Raw genomic sequence first — 27,169 nt, 5'->3', positions numbered from 1 at the left:
CTTTGCTTACCCAATGCTGTTTCGCCATGGCTGGAACTGTCTCAGCCTCCTTCGTAGCGGCGGGGACTGGTGCCAACACTGCTCTTCATCTTTGCGGCCCTAAGTGCTGCCGCCACTATAAAACTGCTGCTGCTTCCATGTGGCTATGGGTGCCGCCGATGCCGGTGCTGCTGTTCTTCGAGGCTAGGAGTGCCGCCAACGTCCTGCTCCTGCACGCGTCTCTCTGCTGAATTTAAAGGGCCCGCGGCAGGGAAAGCTCCGTGCCCTCCTTGATGACATCATCGCCCAGGGACTATATAAGGTTGGTCCCTGCCTTCAACATTTGCCTTGGCAATAGGTCTTCTCTCTTCAGAGCAGTGGATTGCCATTCCTGAGTTCCTTCCGTGTTCCTCGCTTTCCTCCTTCATTCCTTCGGACTGATCTTGGCTTGACATCAGATTGGACATTGACTATCACTTTTCGCCACCTGCCTCTATCTTTGCCTGGACCTTGACCACAAGCTTTGTCATCTGCCTTGACCGTTGCCTGAACCTTGACCTTTGCAGCCTGTTGCTGACCTCGACCTAGTACCAGTTTCATTTCAACACCAGAACTTCCATCACTGCAGAGGCCCTACTTAAATCCAGCCACCCGAGGGCTCAACCTAAGGGGAATGTAGGCTGGTAGTGGTGAAACTCCAGATGCACCTCTGCTTTCCATCAGCCTCACCTACTGACGGTGGGGACCTGTGGGGCTCCTTGCAATAGGTAGCATCAACTCCCCCTCGGTCCAAGGGTCCACCAGCATACTAATCTTTCTTCACTTCTAGGACAATTGAAGAAAACTTTTTTCATGACTCCTTTAAAACCAGTCAATAAAAAATATAACTTCTGTAGTGAGCGGCAGTGACAACCCGAAAGGGAGAAGGCGGTGAAGACAAAAAAGGTGACAAAATTCAAAAGGAAGTGGGATAAATACAGAGGATTCCTCCTGGCAAGAGGAAGGAAATAAAGAAACTATTCTGTACATGGGTAACCTGCATGGAATGGCAGTTTTAACCCTAAAAAGAAGGTGAGGGGGTAACCTGCACCAAGAAATAGTTAAGATCCTAAACACTGGGCTGGGCAGACTGGATGGGCCATTTTGGTTGTTTTCTGCCCTCATTTACTATGTTAAATAGAGCTTTTTTCAGTTCTGCCGTGAATTCACTTCCTGGATCTATACTGCCTGTATCCCTCTAGAAAGCGGGAGAGCGCCAAGAAACTATGTCCTCTGCTCCAGCAGAGCAAATAGGGTTTTGTTTTGGAATAAATCATAAAGAGAAAACACAATTCCTAAAAGAAATCATCTCTCCCTCTCCATTAAAGCAGTGAAGCAAGAAATTGCGCCTGCCAGACTAGCCGCTACGCCCGCAGAGCAATGCGCATTTTCTCCCTCCCCCCCTCCTCCCCGCTGTGTGATGATGGAGCAGGGGGAGGGGAAACGGGAGGCTGACCCTGCTTGTACAAGCTCTTCCTTCCGAAGATCTCTTCTCGAGACGGAGATAGGCGGTGGGGTTGAGCTTTTCTTTGCAGGTGGGTCGCGTGCAGCTTTTTCTAAAAGGCCCAGAAAAGGAAGGGGTTGGAGAGCTGCCGCGGCAGGGGAGGAATTCTTCGTATTTCTCCTTAAGAAAGCGCTCCCCCGGCTCTAGGGTTTCAGGCGTCAAGCTCTGGACTGCAGCCAGATTGTTCAGAGTAAGAGGTAAAACCGATTGTCGTCTGCTTCAAGCCGTTTGTGTAGCTTTCTGTTATTCCTGTTTAGGGTTTTCTATAAGTAACCTAGAAGAGATTTTAATACATAAATAAATGCAATATTAATTAAGTGCCCGTTTAAGAAGGGCGACCAATCTCAGAGCCTCCTATATACCGAGCGGCGGTCGCTGAAGCTGCCTCTGACTCGGGGTAATTGCTGAGTGCTGCTGACCCCAGGCCCCTGAGGGCTGACCTTCCCGCGGCTACCCGAGGTCTCTATACCGGGAAGGTATAACAGCCAGCGGGTTCTCCACACACCGCAATGGAAGAAGACAAGATGGAGAAGCAGGTGATTCAGTCATCCCAGGGACCCTTACTAGCCTTGGCAAGTACCTGTTAAGGGCAGGGAGAGTTAAGCTAAGTTTAATTACAGAAAGACAGTTCCAATCAGATCCTACTATGACAGTGACAAGAACTGCTACTCAAAAGATAGATGTCTATGTATTGGCTCGATCTGAGCAATAATTTCAAATTTGCTGTTTTCCTTTACCATTAATGTTAGAAAGTATAACGTTTTGCTGAGCCCGGGCATTAACAAGCACCAACAATATTTGGTTGTGCTGTTTTCAGTTTATTTTTATTGTGTTTTTATGTATAGTATCGACTAAATATTATACACCTGATTTGGTTTGCAAGGTTAAGCAGAACATGGAAGGCTGGTTATGTGAAGTGTGAAACAACTTCAGAAGAAGGTGCCAGTTAGCTTAGCTGCAAAGGAAAGAGAGCAGATCAGAAAAGCAATTTCTCTGCCTTTTTATTTTCATTCTGGATGCAAAAGCCAGAAAATGAGAATAGTTTGCTTGCATACTTGTAATCCCAGATGCCTCAAGCAGTCCCTTCCTGTTGTGATGTTCAGTTTATATAGCAGGTACAATTCACCTAAGAATCTTTCTAACATTAAGGACCTTTCTATACGGATGTTTCCTAAGGAATATGAAAAGCTGTAATTTTAGTTTAACTGTAGTTGGCATAACCAAACACTGTAGTAACCTTTATAGCTCAGTTCAATATACAGAAGTGTCAACATGAAAATTTAACGTTGTTTGACTGAATCTCCAGATCTTTATTCCTCTCACTGGATCAGTCAGAAAAAATACAGCCTGACTGTACACATTAGATATTGGTTTGTGTTCTAAAGATCTTATCTGAGTGCTTGTTTTAGGACTGAGAAAGATGAAGCTAGAACATATATCAGGGTTAGAGTTTTTAATTTTCAGACGGTTGACTTTATTCCTGGATGTAATCATTGAACAACTATAGTTAATATGTTTACACTGTGTGCAGGAAGATGATGGAGAGGAAGTGTTTTTATATTAAATTGCATTTTGCCTTGATATATGTCATTTATTAACTATCACAAATATGTTGAATTTTTTCTCCTGGCAGTTTGCGCCTGCTTCTTTGGATTTCCAGCTCAATTGCAACCAACCTCTATTGGGTTATGATACCATGACCCTTCATTTCCAGCAACCCAGCGTTTTCCTCCTATTTTTATACCCCTTCTCAATTCAGCCCAGCTGTTATGGTGTGATAGTTCCCAGCTACGAGCCACAAGCCATGGCTCTGTCCTGAACCTTGCTAACAAGGACCCTAAGACTGGTCGTTAAGTGTCACCTTTGAGTAATGGCTGAGAGTTCCTTACCCCAGGGACTATGAATGCTGCATCTGCAGCATCCCAGTCCTGGTAGACTCAGGGAGCAGAAGCCTGGCTCAAGAATCAAATCCATGATCAGCCCACGCCATTAGGCTAAATTATGAATAACTTTATTTATTTATTTATATAGCTTTTCTATACCGTTGTGGAGAGAACTATGTCTATCTCTATGGTTTACAAACATATAATAAATAACATTTCACAGTGTAGAATAAAACTTACATTAATCAATCAATATAACTTTAATATTTCTTATCATGCAATACCACTGTGAATCAGTTTACAGTAAACAGAAATGAAATAGATCTAATCCAGTGCTTAAGTTTTTAATTTTCCTCACAATTTTATTGTATTTTATTGTATTTAGACTATTCTAACACAGATACTGTTTCTTTTCTGAAAGGTAACATAAGGTGTGCATTATAGGGGTAGATTTTAAAAGGTTGCGCGCGGGCGTACATGTGCGCGTGCTACCTGCTGAGCGCAAGGGGATGCACAATTGTGCACCTTGCACGCGCCGAGCCGCGCTGCCTTTCCCCGTTCCCTCCCAGGCCGAAATCGGAGCGGCCTGGAAGGGAACTTCCCTTCCCCCTAACCTAACCTTCCCAAACCTTCCCCTAACCTTTCCCCCCCAGCCCTACTCTAACCCCCCCAAATTTTTAATTTACCTTTTGCACCTGCCGGCAGCTTGCCAGCAGCAATGGCTGCTCTGTCGGAGGCCTCTGGCCCCACCCACGGACCGCCCCTTTTGTAAAGCCCTATTACACGTGTCCCTGGACTTTATGCGTGCCACTGGGTCTTTTTAAAATAGGCCTGGCACGCGTAAGACAGGTTACGCGTGTAACCCTTTTAAAATCCGGCCCATAGCTCTTAGCAATAATGTGTATATATACATTAGTCAAAGAAAACTGAGCACTTGACCTAGGTGCTTCAGTTTTAGCTTCCTGAAGTCAGGTGAATTTTCACCTGAACATAGGTATCCAAATTTTGGCTTGAAAGTTTACATAGCTTTAGGTATCCAAAAGTAATGTTCCTAATTGTAGATCTTCTATTTATTCATCTATATTTAGGCAGGGCCGGTGCAAGGGGAATGGGCGCCCTAGGCACCTTCAACTTTGCTCCGTCCCCAGCCGCAGTCCTGACTCCTCCTCCCCCCCAAAAAGAAAACTTACAAATTACCTGGTGGTCCAGGTGGGGGCCTGGGAGCGATCTGCCGCTCCCGGGGCCTCGGCTGCCACTAACCAAAATGGCGCTGGTGGCCTTTAGCCCCTACCATGTCGCGGTCCGCCATGGCCGGCGGCCATGACACCCGGCCATTCTCAGATTGTACGTCAACAAAAGGCAAGATGATTGGGCTCTTCTACCACCATGGGCAGAATTTTCCCATAACAATCATATAAACAGTGCCACCAGCTCCTTGCAGTTCCAAATCGTGTATGGGAAACATCCACATGTGTCACTCCCACTCCCCCTTGCGGTGGCTTGCCTGGCAGCGTGTCTCACTGCCCATGAGCTCCATGGTCTTTTGACTCAAACCACTCAGTTAATCTTGCAGGCCACCATATGAGCTAAAAAATACAGACACCAAACGCAGACCAGCACCAAAGCTCAAGGAGAGCGATTTTAGTATGGCTGAGCACCCACTACCTACCTTTTTGAGTTCCTTCTCTCCGGCTGGTGCCACGTTTCATGGGACCATACCCCATTCTATGGCAGATGGGTTCCATCACTTTCCAGTTAAAAACTTCCCAAAATGCTAAAGATCCATAATGTATTTCACGTTTCTGTGCTGAAACCACTAATTCTTTCCTGGCCATCCAGTAAGCCTTCCACAACCACGGGCGTGACTGTGGAAGAAGATACATAGACTGAGGTGAAAGAAATTTTGGATTCCTGAGGTGGTGAGGCAAACGTAATTACCAAAGTGCTTGGAAGCACTTTACACAAGAGGAGAATTCTTGGGAACCTGCTATCAACCTCACAGCACCCATCCTGGTAAAAGAATTCCATACATGATTCTCCTCCAAATCCAAGCCTTGGATCCTGAGGAGGGAGATTAGAAGGGAGGAGTACTGTTACGTTTGCTGGCTCAGGAAACCATCCCGCTAGCTGGCGCAGTCACTTAATGCCACGTGACCAGCCCGGCACTGCTGCTTCATGTAGCCAACAATTCAGCTGCTCCACGTGGCGGGGAATGCCACTGTCCTCATCTCCAAACTGCTCCTAAGTGCACGCGAGCATGGCACATAGCAGCAAATGAAGGCCTCACAATGGGAAACCAGTCCTCCGGTGCTCTCTGATGACATCATATGGCCAGGTATTTAAACCCTGGCCGTGCAATGCCAAGACGCCTCAGCAATGGGTGAACTACAACTGTTAGTTTGAGTTGCTGCTTTGGAGCCTGTCTTCAACCTTGCCTTGCCTTGCCTTCCTTGTCTTCAGCCTTGCCTTTCTTGCTTTCAGCATTGCCTTGCCTTCCTTGCTTTCAGCCTCGTCCAGCTTTGTCCTTGTCTCCTGCATGCCTACCCTTGGATTGATCTCCGGTACCGACCATAGCCTGCCCACCTTGACCATAGCCTGTGACTAATCATCTTTGCTTGCCACCATCCCTGACCACAGCCTTTCATCGGAACCTCTCTTTAGCATTCATACTAGAGACTATCACCTAAGACTTACCTGCCCCCAAAACCCACAAACTCAACCCGCGGTGAAAGAGGCTGGTAAAGGCGAAGCTCCAGCTTAGTCTCTGCACCATCTGCTCTGCCAGTTGGCAGTGAGGACCTACAGGGCCTTCCCAGTAGGTAGAGTCAACCTCACACCAACACAAGAGCCTGACTTGTACTATCATTGTACCAAGGAGTAATATGCATCCATTTTGGTCGAATCAGTTTTAGTGGGGAAGTTTGATAATCTGTATGATTCAGTACTTTAGTTTAATTACTCTCTCTCCCCCCTCCCCCCCTGAAATACGCTGTTTGGAATTGTCGTGGACCGCAATAACCCTTTACTGACCTGTAGCGCACAAGGTAACGCAAATGAAAGTGTTGTAGCTAGGAGCCGCGCTAACACTGCGGCTGTTTCGCAGCACACGATAACTTTACATATGCTCCGCCCCAACCCCGCTCCCTGAATATAAAATTACGAATTTGCATTCGCAAATCGCGTTAACGGCTGTTAGCGCGAATTTATCTCCTGCGATAACACCTTGGAAAATGACCCCCATAGTGCGGTAACAATTCATTTCAAAAAAACTATGTGTGTAAATTAGGCTTGTCTGTTGGGATCATATTAGGCGGTTTGAATTTAACATTAATGTGCATTTGTAGCTTACAAGTAACTACTTTTAGTTTGGTGCGTCCTTATCAATCAACTGTTTTTTTCTTTCTCTTTATCTTTATAAAAAGCTTGTTTAAAAAGCCAGGTTTTCAGATTGGTTTTGAATATTTTGAAATAACTCTGCAGCCTTAGTTCGAGTGGCATGGTGTTCCATAGCACGGGGTCTGCCAGTGAAAGTGCTCTCTCCCTAACTTGCGTGAGGCGTGCTGTTTTGACAGAGGGGACAGTTAGTAGAGCCTTATTAGCAGATCTTAGGTTTCTTTGTGGGACATGTATGCGCAGTGCAGTGTTGAGCCATTCAACCTTTTCATTGTGGATTAGTTTGTATATTATGCATAATGCCTTATATTGAATCCTTTGTTCAATTGGGAGCCAGTGTAAATCAGCGAGCGTTCCTGTAATGTGTTCATTCTTTTTTTTACCAGTCAAAATTCTAGCAGCCGAGTTTTGTAATATTTGTAGTGGCCGGATTGTAGATTGTGGTAGTCCTAAAAGTAGTGAGTTGCAGTAGTCTGTACTTGCGAATATCATGGCCTGCAGAACTGTGCGGAAATTGTTTAGCGTTAGTAAAGGTTTTAGTCTTCTCAGGATCATTATTGGGTCCATTTGCGTGTAGGTTATCAAAAGCTCATATAGCCAGTAAAAATCAACATATATTAGTGAGTATAGATTGATTATACATAGAAGAATATACCCTCAGGGTAGCACAGTGATCGAACAGTTTGTTTAATTTGTTGATTTATTTTTAATTCTCTTTTGAGGCAAAAAAGCACTTAACCAGAGGACTGGACCTGTGAATCCACTCTGAACCATAGGTGGGCAAGCACCAGCGACGGATTCTGTTGCAAGAGGCAATTGAGGCTGAAGGTGTATCCAGAGTTTATATTTGGAAGTATTTTTTGGACAGTATATTTGGAAGTTTGTTTTTTTTACTTCAGTTTTTGTTTTCTTATTATCAGTTTTATGTTGTTATTATAATCTATCTGTTTTAATTTACTTATGTTTTATATTTAATTTTATATTTAATGAATGTATTATTTTATTAGATTTCATGATTATATTTGAATGTATTATTTAGTTTATATGTTTTATATTATGATTGTTCTCTTGTTCATCGCCTAAACCTTTTAAGTGTTAGGCGATTCACAAATTTTAATAAATGTAAATATAAATGACACCAACTGTGTGAGGAGGTTTTGGATCCCACCCTCCCCAGAGGGATTGCAGTGTTGAGGTAACCTGATCCCATTCTGACTTTTCCAAGAAAAGTCCCCAGAAATGTCATTTAAAGGAAAAAAGAACAAGATCAGGAGACCCCAACCAGATCTCCATCCAGTGACCCAGGATGAACTGGGTGTCCAGGAAGGAGATGGAGTAAGGTAGGATTTTTGCTGTGAAGTGGGGACTCCTCAAATAGGACTCCTAGTTAGCCACTGGGTGAGTAAAATCACCATGGGAGCTCAATCCAGATGCCTGAACAATGAACACCTACCTACAGAGGAAAACATTCCTATATATCAGTCAGATATAACTTCACTATTTATGGACAAATGGATTTTCATTTAATTATTAACAAATCAGTAAACTTTTAACACCCAAGCCTGGTCCTATTGATTTGTCCCAGCATCTCACCATGGGATGCAACTATACTTTAACTATAGTCTAAACACACTGGAAGCAAGACACCATGGGCCGAGCCATAAGCGAGAACTTCCCCCATAAAAAGAATCCCCTCAGGATTAAGAGTTTGAGCATGAGAGTACATTGCTAGCTAGCCGGAGCAGCCCAGATGAAATAAATATGTTTGTGTGCCCTCGGGATTAAATTCCCCACTAAGGGTTATGTGAACAATCAGTAAGCCTCCTTCTCTTTTATTAAGGGATCATGGTTGAGATATTAAGTGATACTGAGGGAGGTAGAGTTGATTTAGTGTTACTTGATCTCACTCAGACAGCCAGATTTCTGTGTTTTAAACATAGATAAAAAATGACTGCTGTTTTTCTCTTGATAGATCTTGCATTCATTAATAGAATGGTAGAGCATTTTGACCAATTGAGTACATTTTGTAAGGGATACTAAATTATATCATGAATAGAAATGATAATTATGCACTGTATTTGCTAAAGTATCATAGTGCACTTGGCCTGTAACAACAGGAATTGGTTTAGAATCAGTGATGATACACATTCTAGAAGAGAAATTAGAACTACTGTTAAATTAAAATACAAATTAATTGACTGATGAAAAAAACAAGTTGATTAACTCAAACTTACAGTCCAGCTTTTGGTCTAGATCACAAGGTTTCCTCACAGTTTTTCAGCTACTCAATCATTCAGGGACTCAGATGCTCAGATGTGCACGAAGGAGCACACAAAGGAACTTCTTTGTTCATGTTCTTTTATGCATGCAACAATGAGCGCCGAAACACTGCACCATTCAGTGTTCCCCCAACATTTCACTCTTATATCCAGTGACATGACTGGAGGGGCAGCAGCAGGTTGAGTCCTCCACCAGGGTCCTCAGTGAACTTTACCTATAGCCTTGCCAAGTACCTCCTCACTGGTCATTCTATGTCTAAGCCTCAGGCCTACTTAACCCAGCCTGCTCAAAGCCTCAGTGCCTCTTCATTTGAGTCACCTCAGTTCTCTGACCTGGCCATTCTTACCTCTGTTCCTTGTTCCTTGTCTTGCGGCTTATCTAGGCCCCTCCTTGCCTTGTGGCCTCCAGGCTCTCTCTTACCTTGTTACTTGTCTTGCAGCCTATCTAGACCTCTCCTTGCCTTGTAGCCGGGCCTCCTGCCTCACCTAGTTGCCTCCGGGCCTCATGCATATCAGTGTCTTGACCTCCTAACTTGTGGCCTCCAGGACCTCTACTTTGCAGCCTTTGGGCCTTCTGTGTTTTTTGTTCTGTTGTCCTTATCTAGTCCTGTTCTCGACTGTCTTGGCCTTGTGCTGTCCTTGTCTGGTCCCTGTTCTGCCCTGCCCAGTTCTCTCCTTATTGGTTAAAATGGCTATATTACCGCACCTGATTATATCCTTTTATGCATTTGCATGTGTCCCAGTTGTAGTTTACTGGCATTGCGAGGAGCAGTAATAGGTTTTATATGGAAATGCAAACTTCCCAGATTGAAATATAATATATTGATAAAAACAAGGGAGGCGGGGGGGCCTTGATTGCCAGAACTTCTAATGGTACTACCAGGCGAGCAGACTAACTTGTATACGGGAATGGTTGGGAATAGATCCTAAGCAATTGTGGGTCTCTTTGGAAGAAGGATGGGCTAGGCAGTGTAGTTTGGCTTCATTATTACACATGCCAAAGGAGGCATAGACAGTGAGGTTAATTAGCCGGGATCATCCTGTCATCGCACACAACCTTAGGAGACAGGTGCAAGGAATGTGGTATACTGGGGAGGGGGGGGGGGGGGCGGATTGGGTACCTACTTGACATCACTGGTGCAAAATCCACATCTTTCCCCATGTACTTTTTCACCAGATATCAGATATTGGGAGATCAAGAATTTACAATTTTTAAGGCAGCTATGGACAGAGGGGAACATAAGAACATGCCATACTGGGTCAGACCAAGAGTCCATCAAGCCCAGCATATTGTTTCAACAGTGGCTAATCCAGGCTATAAGTACCTGGCAATTATCCAAAAACTAAGTCTATCCCATGCTACTGATGCTAGTAATAGCAGTGGCTATTTTCTAAGTCAACTTAATTAATAGCAGGTAATGGACTTCTCCTCCAAGAACTTATCCAAACCTTTTTTAAACCTAGCTACACTAATTGCACTAACCACATCCTCTGGCAACAAATTCCAGAGTTTAATTGTGCATTGAGTGAAAATGAACTTTCTCCAATTAGTTTTAAATGTGCTACATGCTAACTTCATAGAATGCCCCCAGCCCTTCTATTATCCGAAAGAGTAAATAACCGATTCACATTTACCCATTCTAGACCTCTCATGATTTTAAACACCTTTATTATATTCCCCCTCAGCCATTTCTTCTCCAAGTTGAACAGTCCTAACCTCTTTAGTCTTTCCTCATAGGGGAGCTGTTCCAACCCCTTTATCATTTTGGTCGTCCTTCTCTGTATCTTCTCCATCGCAACTATATCTTTTGTGAGATGCGGCGACCAGAATTGTACACAGTATTCAAAGTGCGGTCTCACCATGGAGCAATACAGAGGCATTATGACATTTTCCGTTTTATTCACCATTCCCTTTCTAATAATTCCTAACATTCTGTTTGCTTTTTTGACTGCCGCAGCACACTGAGCTGACGATTTCAATGTATTATCGATTATGACACCTAGATCACTTTCCTGGGTGGTAGCTCCTAATATGGAACCTAACATAGTGTAACTATAGCATGGGTTATTTTTCCCTATATGCATCACCTTGTACTTATCCATATTAAATTTCATCTGCCATTTTGATGCCCAATTTTCCAGTCTCACAAGGTCCTCCTGCAATTTATCACAATCTGCTTGTGATTTAATTACTCTGAATAATTTTGTATCATCTGCAAATTTGATTACCTCACTCATTGTATTTCTTTCCAGATCATTTATAAATTTATTGAAAAGCACGGGTCCCAGTACAGATCCCTGAGGCACTCCACTGCCCACCCCTCCTCCACTGAGAAAATTGTCCATTTAATCCTACTTCCTGTTTCCTGTCTTTTAACCAGTTTGTAATCCATGAAAGGACATCGCCACCCATGACTTTTTACTTTTCCTAGAAGTGTCTCATGAGGAACTTTGTCAAATGCCTTCTGAAAATCTAAATACACTACTTCTACCAGTTCACATTTATCTACATGTTTATCAACCCCTTCAAAAAATGAAGCTGATTCGTGAGGCAAGACTTGCCTTGGGTAAAGCCATGCTGACTTTGTTCCATTAAACCATGCCTTTCTATATGTTCTGTGATTTTGATCTTTAGAATACTTTCCACTATTTTTCCTGGCACCGAACAGGCTAACTGGTCTGTAGTTTCCAGGATCACCACTGGAACCCTTTTTAAATATTGGAGTTACATTAGCCACCCTCCAGTCTTCAGGTACAATGGATGATTTTAATGATAGGTTACAAATTTTTACTAATAGATCTGAGATTTAAAATCTTTTACTCTAATGATGGGTGAATTTAAAATTCCTGCAAATACCAAATATATATATTTACAATTGTGTAAGGCTCTGATCCCTATGGTAGAAATGGCGGCATCTTTAGAAGAGAGTATATGGATTGAGGGGGTACTTAGTGGCAGGGCTAGACCACGTTATTTGATCTCAGTGCTATATAAAATATTTAGATTGGCTGCTTGTGGGAAAGATGCTTCGGTTAATTTGATCCAAATGTCGAATTCAGACTTGGGGTGCAACTATGATAAGAATACTTGGAAATCTATTTGGGTATGGTCTAGAACAGTGGTTCTCAACCTTTTTCCCATCGTGACACACCTGACAGACCATGCTTGTTATGAAAGTGGACCCCTGTTTTGAGGTAGACAGCTACCGTCGAAGGGCGAGGCCGTTTGGACAGGAGAGACTTGACTGAAGACTTCACCCTGGAAGCACGCAACCCCCCTAGGAGGAGCCTGTAGGGGTCCGGCTGCTGGGACTTAGGAGACTCCTCTGAAGAATGTAGAAAGGTCTGGATGCAGGCGCCTCCTGCAGGTCGTGGGTTCCAGACGGCTGGCGCCTCCAGCAGGTCGTAGCAGTCTGAGGACGGAGTCGTAGAAGAATCCAAAGCCGGTCCAAGGTTCGATACACAGACGAGGTCCGAATCCAGTCCAGGGTCTAAGCAAGAGAAGGGTCCAAAGCCATACCAGGATCAAGCCAGGAGAAGGGTCCAACACCATACCAGGATCAAGCCAGGAGAAGACACGTCCACCAGTCCAGAAGTCAGAAGCCAAGAAGCAATCCACAGAGCAGGGAAGCAGAGCGGGACGAAGAACCAGGAACTGAGAACACAGGAGCAACTCAAGCAGGAACCTCAATACCAAGGCAAGGTCTGAATGCTCAGACCTTGCCTTAAGTACCAGAAGCCAGGGGAGGAGACTCAGGAGGACCCATGACAACTTCCTGTCATGGCTCCTTTAAGAACAATCTTCAGCCACGCGCGCGCGGCCCTAGGGGAAGCAATGGGGGCGGAGCCGAACCCTGGGGAGCCAGTCAGCCCGGCAATGCGGCGGCCGCCGCAGGAAGAAGCAAGAGAGCAGCCTGCCCCACAGGAGCCCCGAACGCCGTCTGACGTCCCAGGTAACTATTTCTTCAGCACCCGCCGGCCCGGCCTCAGTCGCGGTCTGCAGCGGCCGGCGGCCATGACACATGATCTCTCTCACTTACACATACAGGTTCTCAATCATACACTTACATTCATGCTATCTTACACTTACATTCATGCTATCTCTCCCACACCAAATTATATCAATCACACACAGGCTCTCAATCACACACACATACTCTCACACAAAGAGGTTTTCAGTCACACTTACATACATGCTGTCTCACACACACATACACACACAACCTCAAACCCATATGCTTACTCACTCACTCCACTGAACTAGCAACAGCAGCAGCCTCCTCTACTTCCAGCCTTAGCGGCAGCAGCAGCCTCAAGAAGGAGTCCCATCAGCCACGGGGGCTGACATTGCTCCTCTTTCGCTCCACGTTGTGCTGCTCTTCTTCAGGCCGATGCTGCCTGCACTAGCATGGTCTCTTCTTCCCTGCATGTGCAGCTGCTGCATACCACTTCCTCTTCCGGATTGCAGGGGGAAGAAGAGACCATGCTGGTGCCGCTGACTCCAGCTCTCCTGCTGTGATCCACCCGGGCTATCAGCATTTTAAGCCTGGCGGAGGAAGAGTTCATATTTCCCTGGGACAGGAGAAGCAGCTGAGCCAGCGGGGGACCGGGAAGTGTGATGACACATCTGCATGTGCTTGGCGACAACCCTGGTTGAGAACCGCTGGTCTAAAAATGTTATAACAGATTGCAAGAGTCAAGAACTATTATATAAATTGTTGCATAGAATGTACCAGATGCCTTTTTTTTCCAGATTTAGTAAGACTGGCAATGAATGCTGGCAAGCATGTGGGCAGACGGTAACATATATAACATATGTGGTGGGGTTGTAGGGAAATTCAGGTCTTCTGGACGGAAGTGATGGATCGAATCTCCCAGGTATGTGGCCACAGCTGGAGGAAAATGTGGAGCTATATCTGTTAGGTTGGTGGCCCAATAGATGGTTGATGAAAGGCCAAAGGAAGCTGGTTGGTCACCTCTTACGAGCCGCATATCTGACAATCGAACACTGTTGGAAACAATGTTCCGGTTTTCAGAGCCTGGGAGAATAAAGTTGTAGAGATTGCAATATTGGAAAAGTTGACCTTTATGTTAAGGAACCAGACAGATACAAAGAAATATGGAACCAGACAGATACAAAGAAAGTATCCAACCCTTCCCCCCACATGGTGAGGGGAAGGGTTGGATACTTAATAAAGAAGGTGAATTTTTTATTTTTTTTAATTTTGTGATTTAGTACTAATGGGAATAGCACTATACGGGTGGTTAGGTTGTGAATATATTGTATTTCGGGATGCTCGAGCCCTTGTATAATAACTGATTATGATGTGTTCTAAGATATGATTAGTTATGGTTGATGTTTTGGTATCTTATTAAAAAAGAAAAAGTAAAAAAAAAGTAATATGCTTGGCAAAACCGGCAGATGTACACGCATGTATCACTTAAGCATGCCTAGTCAATTTTATAAAGCTGCCACATATGTGCACAAGTACCGATTCACGAATATCTCACATCAGGGGAAAAAGGGGTGGAATATGGGCAGGGCATGGACATTCCAGGGCGGGGCCAAGAAATATGAGTGTATGTAGCTACATGCATGGGCACGCACCCAGGTCCATTTCAGCACAAAGTTATTTCTGCTATTATTGAGGTATAAGTCCGAATAAAACTATTTCTAGCCACATATAAACTGCCTGAGGGGGAGAAGTGCAGGCTAAAGAATCTGGGGGCCTTGAGGACATAGCTATAGGCTGTGCAAACTGGTTAAACTGGTCATTGCCTGGATGCAGGCATGTTATATTTTTCACTCACTTGCATGTTTAAATGCCATTTCCCTCCTGTGGATGCACATACTTAAAATTAGGAGCACACATACATGCGCTAGGCCTATTTTACAACATGTGCACGTATGTGCGTGCAGGATATAACATTTCAGCACATCTTGCCACATATCCATATACATATATTATAGGTGCCCACATGTTTGTTTTAAAGATACTGTCCTGAGGATAACTTTCAAAATTGCTCATGCCTGCCCATATACGCATGAATATGGGTGCATGCAAAGTTGCTACAGTATTTTATAACCTGTGTCCAAATGGTATCCACAGGTTATAAAATCTGGAGTTCATATGTGCGCAAACATACACTGATATGTAAAAATCGTGAGCCATGCAAGTTCGTACTTATCAGAATAAATTCCGATTTATCCTGCTAAGTAGTGGTACTTAGCCAGATAAGTCTGAAAAGGTATTTGTCTGTCTACATATTGCTTTTCAGACTTATCTGGCCATTTTACATAACCAGATAAGTCTAAAAATAGACTTGATAAGTCTTAAAATGTTACTTCTCCAGCTAAGTCACACAGCTGGTTAAGTCTAAAAAGGGCAACATATCCAGCTCAATCAGATTGCCAGATACGTAGCATTTTTTAGACTTATCTGGCTATCTGACTTAGCTGGATAAGTAGTGTTTTAAGACTTATCCGGCTAAGTAGAGGGTTTTTTAGACTTATCCGGCTATGTAAGATAGCTGGGAAAGTCCAAAAAGTGCTAATCAGACGGACAAGTAGCTTTTTTCAGACATCTGGCTAAGTAGTACCGGCTGCTACTTAGCTAGATAAATCTGAATTTAGCCAGATAAGTACCACTTAACTGGATAAGTTTGAATTTATTCATCTAAATTAGTGGCAAAGATAGTACTTAGCTGGATAAGTTGGAATTTAGTCAGATAAGTGTGCGCAAATAATATAACCTCATATTTATACTTCAAATTTTAAAGGGATACAAGAATAGATTTTACTCGTGTTATTTAAATGCATTTAACCCCTGCAAGTTGGCTTTTACATGCGAAAGTCGGGGGATTTTCTAACATGCATGTGACATTGAATTAACCAGTTTTACCAATTAGTCTGCCTGTTCACCCAGTCCATCTGCAGCTTGTGAAAACCCTCCTGGCTCTTCAATCTAAAGTTCCCTCATATCACCTATACCCCTCACCCAGTCATTTTTTCACTTTTAAGGTGTTAACGATCACTTATTCCAGATGTGGAGCAGGAACAAATTATGCAGGTAAAGTGCGATTTATACATTCATAAATTGCTTTTAAAATAGCAATGTACTCACATAAATGTTGGCCCCGCCCCTTTTATATACATACATTTACTTGTGGACCCTGATTTACGTATATATATATTGAAGCTTCTAAAATAGCATATATGCACATTATGCTATTTATACATGTGTAAGTACTATTTTTTAGGCATGCAACTTTTGAAAATTCACCTTTTAAAGTACACTAATTCACATAAAACCTATGGACAATTCATTGGTATGTATTGTAGTAATTTTCAAAAGGCCACATATGGATAAAAGTGCATTTACTCAATTTTAAGCATGTAAATCCTTTTGAAAATTATCCTCTATCATCATGGTTTACTAAATATACCCCTTAGTTTTCCTGTGCTAAAATTACAATATTTTAAAAATATAATGCATTTATTTATTTATTTATTTATTTATTTTAAGTTTTTCTATACCGGCATTCGCGATAAATATCGCATCATGTCGGTTTACAATTAACAAGTAGATAGGGAACAAAAGGCAATAAATAACATTGATCTAAGCAATAATAATAATAAAATAATAGTAATAGTAGTAAAAAACGTTAAACAAGAGTAGTAAAAAAAAACGTTAAACAAGAGAAGGCTAAGAAATGCAGTTACAATAAAACAAGGGAGTAATATAACTTGGATCAGAGAAAAGAAGCAGGGGTTTAAATATATATAACATATATGCCAGTCAATGTGCTTATAGCGTTGAAGAATTGCCCTTATGAGGTAGGGATATTAATTACTATGATTAAGGCAAAGTCTGAGCGAATAGGTAATAATGGAATAGGTTTAGTTTAGTTCAGGAAAGGCTTTCGTGAATAGCCACGTTTTAAGTCTTTTCCTAAATGTAGGAAGGCAGGGTTCCTGTCGCAAATCTGGTGGGATGGAGTTCCACAATGTTGGTCCTGCAGTGGAGAAAGCCCTGTCTCTGGCGGTTATGTGCCTCATGGATTTGGAGGGTGGTACTTGTAGGGTTTCTCTATAGGACTCTCTGATTGGTCTTTTGGACGTGAATTTTTTGAGAGGAATTTGAAGGGTGAGCTGAGAGTGTTGATGTATAGCTTTGTAAATAATGGTTATGGACTTATATATGATTCTGTAATGAATTGGCAGCCAGTGCAGATCTTTGAGGATTGGTGATATGTGGTCTCTTCTCCGTGTGTTAGTTAATATTCTAGCAGCCGTGTTTTGGACCATCTGAAGGGGTTTGGTGTGAGATGATGGAAGACCTAATAGCAAAGAGTTGCAGTAATCTAGTTTCGAAAAAATTATTGATTGTAGAATAGTTCTGTAGTCATGAAAATGGAAGAGTGGTCTTATTCTTTTTAAGACTTGGATTTTATAGAAGCAGTCCTTAGTAGTTTGATTTATGAATGCTTTTAGGTTTAACCTGTTATCCATGATAGCTCCCAAGTTTCTTACTTGTGGAGTTTGTAAATTGGGTGGAGGATTTGTGTCGATGTTACTGTTTTCAGATGAAATTAGGAGGAGTTCGCTTTTTGAAGAGTTTAGTATTAGATTAAGGTTTGAGAGGAGTCCATCAATTTTTTGAAGACAAGTTTCCCAGAATTCTAGAGTTTTGGTGTATGATAATTCTGACATTCGAAAGATGTGTATTCTTAAATTGGTTTAAATACACTTTGCTCTTTAACTTCAACAGTAGAAGATTGAGACTCTCAGAAACAATTCTTGGCTGTGTAGTTCTCTTATAGAGAATTGTGAAAACTGCATTGTCAGGCTGGCCCAATGGAATCAGAGTTCAATTCCTGACCTCTGCGAATGCTTTAAGCTAAGGCTGGGGCTGATGCGGAGGTAGCATTTTTAACCCTAAGTGGAAGGAGTTCCAGCTTTTACACAGTGATGACACTTAGTGGTCACACATAGGATGTATACATACTGCAGTCTGTCTCCTTGACTGCAGATGTTGGCTGCTTTATGGAGAAAATTACCTAGGTATGTATGAATGTATGGTACCATAACCCTAGTATAGGCTGATTCCATTTAAGCTGGAAGTCAGAAAAGGAGCAAGAGGATACTTCTGAGCCAACAACTTACCCCCACCCCCCAAAAAAGAAAACAGCACATTACCAAGGTTATATCTAGTGATCTCACTGGTGTTTTGTTGTTTAGTACTATAATAATCATATAAGTTCTTTAGGCAATTAGATGAAATGATTTTTTTCCAATGCATTTTATGGTAAAACCTTTTGTTTCTATGATCAGTTTGCAAATATAAATTTTTCATGTTCTTGCTTTTATAGGAGCAGTTCTGGTATGTTAAAGATATGGATACTTCTCCATCCAAACGATATTCTGCCAAAAAGAGGGTAAAAATCCATCCCAATACAGTGACTGTGAAATATACTACCCATTATCCTCAACCTGGAGATGAGGGGTATGAGGATACTAGTGAGGGCAGTAGAAGCTTTGTGGAGGAGGAGAATCCAAAGAAACAACTTCTTGGAGATAGCAAACGACAGGGAAGAACCTTTTTTGGGACCATGGATACCAGACTTCAATCATCAGAAGATTTAAAGGACAAAGAGCTTGCACAACAATTCCAGAGTTTTTCAGGTAGCACTATATTCCAATCCCGGAAGATATGGGTAGTGCTTTTTGGATCTGCTCTGGCCCATGGATGTGTTGCTTTGATTACAAGACTCATTGCTAACTGTTCCAAAGTGCCATCATTGGAATTAATCTTCATTCGTTCTGTCCTGCAGGTCTTGTCCATCCTAGTGGTGTGCTATTACCAGGAGGCCCCCTTTGGGCCTCAAGGATATAAGCTACGACTGTTCTTCTATGGAGTGTGCAATGTAATCTCCATTACCTGTGCTTACACGTCATTCTCAATAGTTCCACCCAGCAATGGGACCACCATGTGGCGGGCTACCACTACTGTCTTTAGTGCCATTTTGGCTTTCTTGCTGGTTGATGAACGACTGGCATACATTGATATAATGACTGTAATCAGTAGTGTCTTTGGCCTTTGCTTGGTCATGATCCCCAATATTGTTGATGAAGACAACTCTTTACTTGGCATTTGGAAAGAAGCATTTGGCTATACTATGACTATCATGGCTGGTCTGACCACAGCTCTCTCGATGATAGTCTACAGATCCATCAAAGAGAAGATTAGCATGTGGACTGCCTTGTTTACCTTTGGATGGACTGGGACTCTATGGGGAGCCTGCACCATGTTTGTTCTCCAAGAACCAATCATTCCTCTGGATGCAGAAACCTGGGGTTATCTCCTTGCTATCTGCCTGTGTTCCACGGTGGCTTTCCTTGGTGTCTACTATGCTTTGAATAAGTTCCATCCAGCTTTGGTCAGCACTGTGCAACACTTAGAGATTGTGGTGGCCATGGTCCTTCAGTTACTTGTGCTACATATGTTTCCCAGTGTATATGACCTCATTGGAGGGGCCATAATTTTGATTAGTATTTTCATTCTAGCAGGTTACAGGCTGTACTGGGGAACATTAGGAAGGCAAGATTACCAGGAAATATTGGATTCCCCCATTAAATGAGGGCTGAATTCATTTTTCTGCAGTGTTTTGTAGAGTATTCAAATCAGTCTATATATTGCCATATATTAAGAACATCTATTTGCCAATATCTTTTGTACTGTAGTGTTGAAAAAGTATTGTTTTGTCTGTAATGTAATATGTTGTTAAATAAAAATGATGCATAAGTGAAAATAGATTTATTCATCTGACAGAATTATGACAAGTCAAAAATCTCTCTAAAATGCACATTTAACCTGTTGCATATCTTGAAATGTCAGCTACAGTATTTTGCATGTTAATGGAACTCATTGAAATTCAATTATATAAATTACAGACATTCTAAAGTGACATGGATGTTAGCACTGCCTGATAAGCCATAAAAAGGAATATAAATATCTGTAATAATATATCCTGGATGCTTGTATCAAACAACCATTCTGCCCACTACAGCACTTCTGTCTCTCCTCTGACTCTACTGCCAAAATTACCCACATATTCAGTGAATCAAATCAGCATAGACTTAAGGCATATTGGGGGCAGGGGGCTAAAGGTGATATAATTATGCACACACTCCAGCTTTAATACAGTAAAAAGGAAGACAAGACTTTTTTTTTTTTTTTTTTTTTTAGATATGTAAGTGATGAGGCCATGTGATGCTATGAAAGAAACAGGATGCTAGTTTTCATCTGGTCTCTGGGCCTCCCAGTCATCTGCCTTCATTTGCAGTCATCCTTTGCTCACCACTAAAGGGCTGAGAAATTCTCCTTCAGGAACCAGTTGTGCATAGTTTTGGAGAGGTCTGGGTCTGCTATGTCCTTGAAAGCTGCTCAGAAAGATAAGGAGAAGGTGAAGCCGGTAGAGCCCAAGATGGCAGATTGAGAGAGCTGTCAACAACCTATGCGGTGACTACTGAGACTTTTATTGAAATGGTCAATGAAGCAGTAATTCACTAATACCATAGAAACTTTTAAGCAGCGGGTAGCCTCAGTCAAATAGTGTTTCTCAACAATGGAGGACGATGCGAGCACAGTGGCAAAAACTGTAAGCGATCTTCAGCACAAATCAGTATGGCTCGAAGAAAAAGTGTAAGATTTAGAAAACTGCTTGCACCGCAATAACTTTCAGTTTATTGGGCTGCCAGAATCAATTTTAGATCAAGAATTGTGCTGGCTGGTTAAAGAACCGCAACTACCAGAAACCCTTGGGCTCATTCAAATTGAATGTGCACACTAGTTAGGCCAGCGTATGGAGAACAGTAGGAGGCACAGCGCGGCGATTGCCCGCTTCTTGAATTTCACGCATAAAGCAGTCATAGTGCAAGCAGTGTGGTAAGACTTGCAATTATCCTTGGGAGATTAAAAAATTTTGATCTTCCAGGAATATTTAATGAAGTTCGCTGGGTTCTGGAGAGCCTTTTTTTCCCCATTTGTGCAATGCTGGTCGAGCGCCAAATTAGATTCACTTTATAATATCCCGCTAAGCTTAAAGTAACCCATGCAGGGAAATCAATGGTTTACTCTACCCCGAAAGAAGCATGGGCTTTTCTGGCTACACTAGGTGCCATTTGGTATTTGAGAAATTACCCTGATATTCAGTTTAGGCCATTGCAGAGTGTCACATGGTGGCCAAATTGACATGCTGCAGGAGATGTACTGTACCCTCACAATTCCGGATAACTAATTCACATTACTGGTTCATCATTTGCTATTCATCTTAATCTTCAGCTCAGTTTGCTGACATTTGGGCTTAGTTACAGACAGAAGACTACAACACGAAGGAGTCTTAGGTCTTGCCTGCTTGGGGAGGACCTTGGAGTGGCCCGAGGTTTGGAAGGAGATGAAGGGCATTTCTTTAATTCTGCTCACATCTCTTTGTGGCCAACGAGGACAAACTATGTTATATTTGACTTTGCTTTCTAACTGGTGCAGTAATGGTTTCTATGCTGTCTGCGAACACATTTGGCCTAACTGGGAAATGTTCGCTTAAATATGTAATGATGGGAGGCACTATAGCATTGCTAACATGAACTCCTTCCTGCTGAGGAAAGGTTACTCAATTGGGGGGGGGGGTTTGAGAGAGAGTTCTTGGGGAGAGTTCTTGGGAGGGGACTATGGTCAGAAGGAAAGAAGGAGGGGGTGGGGATGCAAAGGGTGGGGATAGGAGGCAAGGATCTACAGGACTGTTAGGAGACCAGATGGAATGGAATACTCAAGACACATGGAATTCAGTCTGTGTGGTTCATCCCACGTTGAGGGGGATGAACTTATACTGTATTACAACATTATTTTGGCTGAGTCTAAACTCCTGCTTTAATGATGGGGAAGAGTGATCTCAGAGTATCTTCTTGGACTATTGTGGGGCTAGGTTGTCTGATAAATGACATAAGATACTAAAATATTTGTTAAAGCACAAATCAGCTATTGCTATGCTACAAGAAACACATTTGAATAACATGAAACATGGCAAATTATAGCATTGGTGGGTGGGGTTCGCCATCCTGCTCTATAAAAATGTATCTTTCCAGGTAGACAAATACATTAAGGATCCTGGGGGAAGGAATGTGATTTTAAAAGGGTTCTTATGGGGAGCACCTCTTAATCTGTGTAATGTCTATGCTTGAAACATCTATGACGCTATCTTTTATGTGGGGCTCCTCAAGCAATTGTGTGCCTTGGGTGCAGGTCTGGTGGTTTTGGGTGGAGATTTGAATGAGGTATGGAATCTCCTAGTGGATAAATCCCAATGTCTACATGGGAATAAATTTGCACGACAGAAGAGGGTACCCCTACTTTGCACTCAATTGGAACTCTTGGATATGTGGAGGATATTGCACCCTACTGAACGGGATTATACTCATGTCTCCTGAGCGCATGCCACACAGTCTTGGATTGACTTCTCAGGTTTTCTCCCAAATAACTAGTGTCACTTTAGGCATGTTGGAAAGTTCTGATCACACTTTAATCTGGGTGGACATGCAGTGGTCTGAGGAGAGGGCTGATGCAAATCACGAAGTTCCCGGCATATCTCTACAGGGTTCCGGGGTTCCTGCTCTTTCTCCAGCAGAAGTGGAGAGATTTCCATGAACATAAAGAACACATGTACCAAGCAGCATTATACTGGGAAACATCTAAAATGGTGTTGCATGGGGATATAATCGCCTATATAATAGGGGTGTGCATTCGTTCCCTACAAATTGGTAATCCGCAACGTATAGGGCCATATTCATTGTATTCGTGGGGAAGCGAAATGTCTTGCGATTCCCCACGAATACAAGAATCTTCGCCAAATTATTCGGCCGCCTAAAGGAGTGAATTTAAACAAACTCCCCACCCTCCTGACCCCCCCAAGACTTACCAAAACTCCCTGGTGGTCCAGCGGGGGGTCCGGAAGCCATCTCCTGCACTCAACCCTCGACTGCCGGAATTCAAAATGGCACCGATAGCCTTTGACCTACCATGTCACAGGGGCTACCGGTGCCATTGGTCAGTCCCTGTCACATGGTAGGAGCAATGGATGGCCGGCGCCATCTTGTGCTCCTACCATGTGATGGGGCTGACCAAAGGCACCGGTAGCCCCTGTGACATAGTGAGGGCAAAGGCTATCGGCGCCATTTTGATTACTGGCAGCTGACGGCCCGAGTGCAGGAGATTGCTCCCTGACCCCCGCTGGACCACCAGGGACTTTTGGCAAGTCTCGGGGGACCCTCCTGATCCCAAGACTGGTACTGGTAGCCCCTGTGACATAGTAGGTCAAAGGCTATCGGCGCCATTTTGAATACCAGCAGCCGAGGCTTGAGTGCAGGGTAAGGCTCTCGGACCCCCCCTGCTGGACCACTAGGGAGTTTTGCTAAGACTTGGGGGGTCAGGAGGATGGGGGGTTGTAGTTAATTTAATTTTAGCCGGGAAACGAATAAGAATCGACGTATAAACGTATCGGGGGGGGGGGGGGGCCCTTGCCGAATGCAATGTATCTGCCCCCCCGACAAATACGAATCCCGAATGCAACATATGGTGTCCCTCTGCACATCCCTACTATATAATTTGGGGGAGGAAAGACTTAGATAATTTTATCTCTTCTCATGTGGCCCTCAATTCTCTCATATATCAGAGGGCATGGAAATCGATGCTAAAATTACAAACATCAGTTTTATAAATATGGCAATAAATCGGGCAAGTTGCTGGCCTCTCTTCTTAATTGATGGGAGGGTGCTAAATACATAGCCACCATATGAGATAAACGGGACACACTAGTTAATTCTAAGGTAGATCTGCAGAAGGTGTTTCTTTATCACTTTAAAACCTTATATTCTAAGGGCCACAGTGACCTGGAGAGCAGGGAATCCTTTTTCCATACTCTTTTCTTACCAAAACTCACACCCTCCCCCAAGTGGAGGTATTAAATGCCCCAATAACTGCTTGTGAAATCCAAGCGGAAATACAACAAGAGACCATTTATAAGGCCTTGGGTCCAGAAAGAGTATAGGAGAGAGTTCTATAAACTATTAGAAGACCAAGTCATGCTTCCATTGCAACAGATGTTTGCTTAATTGGTAGAGCCACAACAATTCCTCTTTCATAGGAATATGGCTCTCATTACTATCCTCCCGAAGGGGAAAGACCCATTACAGCCATAAGAACATGCCATGCTGGGTCAGACCAAGGGTCCATCAAGCCCAGCATCCTGTTTCCAATAGTGGCCAATCCAGGCCATAAGAACCTGGCAAGTACCCAAAAACTAAGTCTATTCCATGTTACTGTTGCTAGTAATAGCAGTGGCTATTTTCTAAGTCAACTTAATAGCAGGTAATGGACTTCCCCTCCAAGAACTTATCCACTCCTTTTTTAAACACAGCTATACTATCTGCACTAACCACATCCTCTGGCAACAAATTCCAGAGTTTAATTGTGCGTTGAGTGAAAAAGAACTTTCTCAGATTAGTTTTAAATGTGCCACATGCTAACTTCATGGAGTGCCCCCTAGTCTTTCTATTATCTGAAAGAGTAAATAACCGATTCACATCTACCCGTTCTAGACCTCTCATGATTTTAAACACCTCTATCGTATCCCCCCTCAGCCGTCTCTTCTCCAAGTTGAAAAGTCCTAACCTCTTTAATCTTTCCTCATAGGGGAGCTGTTCCATTCCCTTTATCATTTTGGTTGCCCTTCTCTGTACCTTCTCCATTGCAATTATATCTTTTTTGAGATGCGGCGACCAGAATTGTACACAGTATTCAAGGTGCGATCTCCCCATGGAGCGATACAGAGGCATTATGACATGTTCCATTTTATTCACCATTCCCTTCCTAATAATTCCTAACATTCTGTTTGCTTTTTTGATTGCCGCAGCACACTGAACCGACGATTTCAATGTGTTATCCACTATGACGCCTAGATCTCTTTCTTGGGTTGTAGCACCTAATATGGAACCTAACATTGTGTAACTATAGCATGGGTTATTTTTCCCTATATGCATCACCTTGCACTTATCCACATTAAATTTCATCTGCCATTTTGATGCCCAATTTTCCAGTCTCACAAGGTCTTCCTGTCCTATATCTTTGTTGAATTTTTACAACAAACTATTGGCAAAGATTCTTGCAGATCGGTTAGCATGTTTTCTTCCTACCCTCAAAGCTGAACACCAGGTGGATTTTGTAATAGGCAGACATTTGGCACTGAATGTGTAGAAGATCCTGGTTTCTTTATCTCATGGCAAATGGCATAGAATTACCTTTCTTCTGGTGAGTTTCAATGCCAAAAAGGCGTTTGATAATGTTGTTTGGGAATACTTGTTTGTTTTAGATAGATTTGGCTTTTTAGGTCCTTTTTGGAATGCGATGAAACTTCTATACTCTAATCCGATAGCAAGGATCCTGATTAATGGGCAGGCCATGGATGAGTTCTCAATCCAACGGATTACACACCAAGGATATCCCGTTGCTTTTTTTGCTATCCTTAGAGCCATTGTTAAGATCAATACAGATCAGTGAAGTGATTACAGAAGCATCCATTGAGTATTGCGAATTTAAAATTGTAGGTTTTGTGGAATCTACTAGTTCATCTTGATAGCCCTCAGAACTCTCTAGTAGCCCTATTAGAGGAGTTTAAATGTTTCAGTGCCTTTCGGACCTGCCACTGGGTAGCAGCAGATGCAGCAGGACAGACAGAGGTCGAGGACAGGCGATGGTACTGGAGCTTGGAACTTAGAACTCAGATGAGATGAGAACACTTGGAACTTGGAACGTATTACTCAGACGAATGCTTGGAACTTGGAAAGGCTCAAACAAAAGCTTGGAACTTGGAAGGACTCAGATGAGGACTTGGAACTTGAGACATGATGAGGACATGAGGTACCTTGGAACTCAGATGTGAGATGCTTAGACAAAAATTAAAATCAGAGGTGGATTCTAGAGGGTCAGGCGAGGATCCAGATACTCAGATGAGGAATTGGAACTTGGGAAGGCTCACACAAAGACTTCGAACTTGGACTTGGAACTTGGAAGGACTGAGAACTCAGATAGGACGAGACAAGAATTCTTGAAACTAGGAAAGCGTGAGGACCAGGACTAAGGCTCAGGGTAAGGAAGGAATCCGGGCAGTGCTCGAAGACAATCCTGCCGGAAGAGGGCTCCAGCCACCAGGAAATGGACACCGGATAGGATGGATTTACTCCCAGGAAATGGTCAGCTGGAGATGAGGTCTGGGGTGAGCGAGCTGAACCCGTAACTTAAGGACTGACAGTACTTCGGGATTAGGACGTGGACATCAGGGCTGGAATGTAAGATATCAGATTGAAGGAATACCGGTACCTCAGGACATCTAAGCATCTGGATATCAGCGACCTCAAGAGAGGGGGACCTCAGAGACATCTGAAACGTGAAGGACGAAGACAGAGGGTAAGGACATCAGGACATCAGGACAACTCGTAGATGTGGATGTCAGGACATCAGAAGACGGAGGGACATTTGGACTTCTGGAAACAAGGAGACATCTGGAAACAAGAGGACGAGATCCGTCTAGAGGCCAGGAAATGGAACGAAGACAACGAGGAACAGAGTGCCTTGAAGAAGCGAAGAAGGACATCATCGGGGACTCCTGGACAGAAGAGCTGGAACGGAGTATCCAGGAGCAGTCCAACTCAGAACTGACTCCTTGCGAAACCATGAAGAAGGAAGACTTCGGTGGCGGTGGCCTCCAGGCCATGGAGAGGAGCATTGGCTGCAGCGGCTGGCCCGCCGCGTAGAAGAAGGTCGGCGGTCTCCAGGCCGCATGGAGGCCTGGACAACAGTGGTTCCCTGCCGCAGGCAGCGGCAAGACTTGTGGCGGCCTCCAGGCTGTAAAGGAGTGACGGCTGGGTCGCAGGACATCAGTGGTGTCGGCAGCGGCCTCCAGGCTGCGAGCAAGGTGAGGGACTTCTTGTGAGCCTATCCCACAGGCAGGAGCGTAACACTTACTATGGGAAAGTTGGAAGC

General features: G+C 43.3%; 1 protein-coding gene across 4 annotated transcripts; it reads left to right on the top strand.

The window, feature by feature from the left end:
* Positions 1-1,440: 1,440 nt before the first annotated feature.
* On the top strand, positions 1,441-19,984 carry SLC35G2 (solute carrier family 35 member G2). Of its 4 annotated transcripts, none has more exons than XM_029616975.1 (2): positions 1,441-1,553; positions 18,450-19,984. In XM_029616975.1, exon 2 carries the CDS (start codon positions 18,474-18,476, stop codon positions 19,716-19,718), a length of 1,245 nt encoding a protein of 414 aa, XP_029472835.1. In that variant the 5' UTR covers positions 1,441-1,553; positions 18,450-18,473; the 3' UTR covers positions 19,719-19,984. The 4 variants fall into 4 exon arrangements, 3 of the variants coding, with proteins under 3 accessions (XP_029472835.1, XP_029472834.1, XP_029472833.1); XR_003858761.1 differs by lacking the exon at positions 18,450-19,984 and adding an exon at positions 7,521-7,655 and having other exon boundaries at positions 1,463-1,719; XM_029616974.1 differs by having other exon boundaries at positions 1,463-1,719; positions 18,450-19,983.
* The last annotated feature ends 7,185 nt before the right edge of the window (positions 19,985-27,169 follow it).

Source organism: Rhinatrema bivittatum, chromosome 9 (assembly GCF_901001135.1).
Source record: "Rhinatrema bivittatum chromosome 9, aRhiBiv1.1, whole genome shotgun sequence".
Classification (NCBI taxonomy): domain Eukaryota; kingdom Metazoa; phylum Chordata; class Amphibia; order Gymnophiona; family Rhinatrematidae; genus Rhinatrema; species Rhinatrema bivittatum.
The sequence above is the reverse complement of the archived record's forward strand: the minus strand, read 5'-3'. Positions and strand labels throughout refer to the sequence as shown.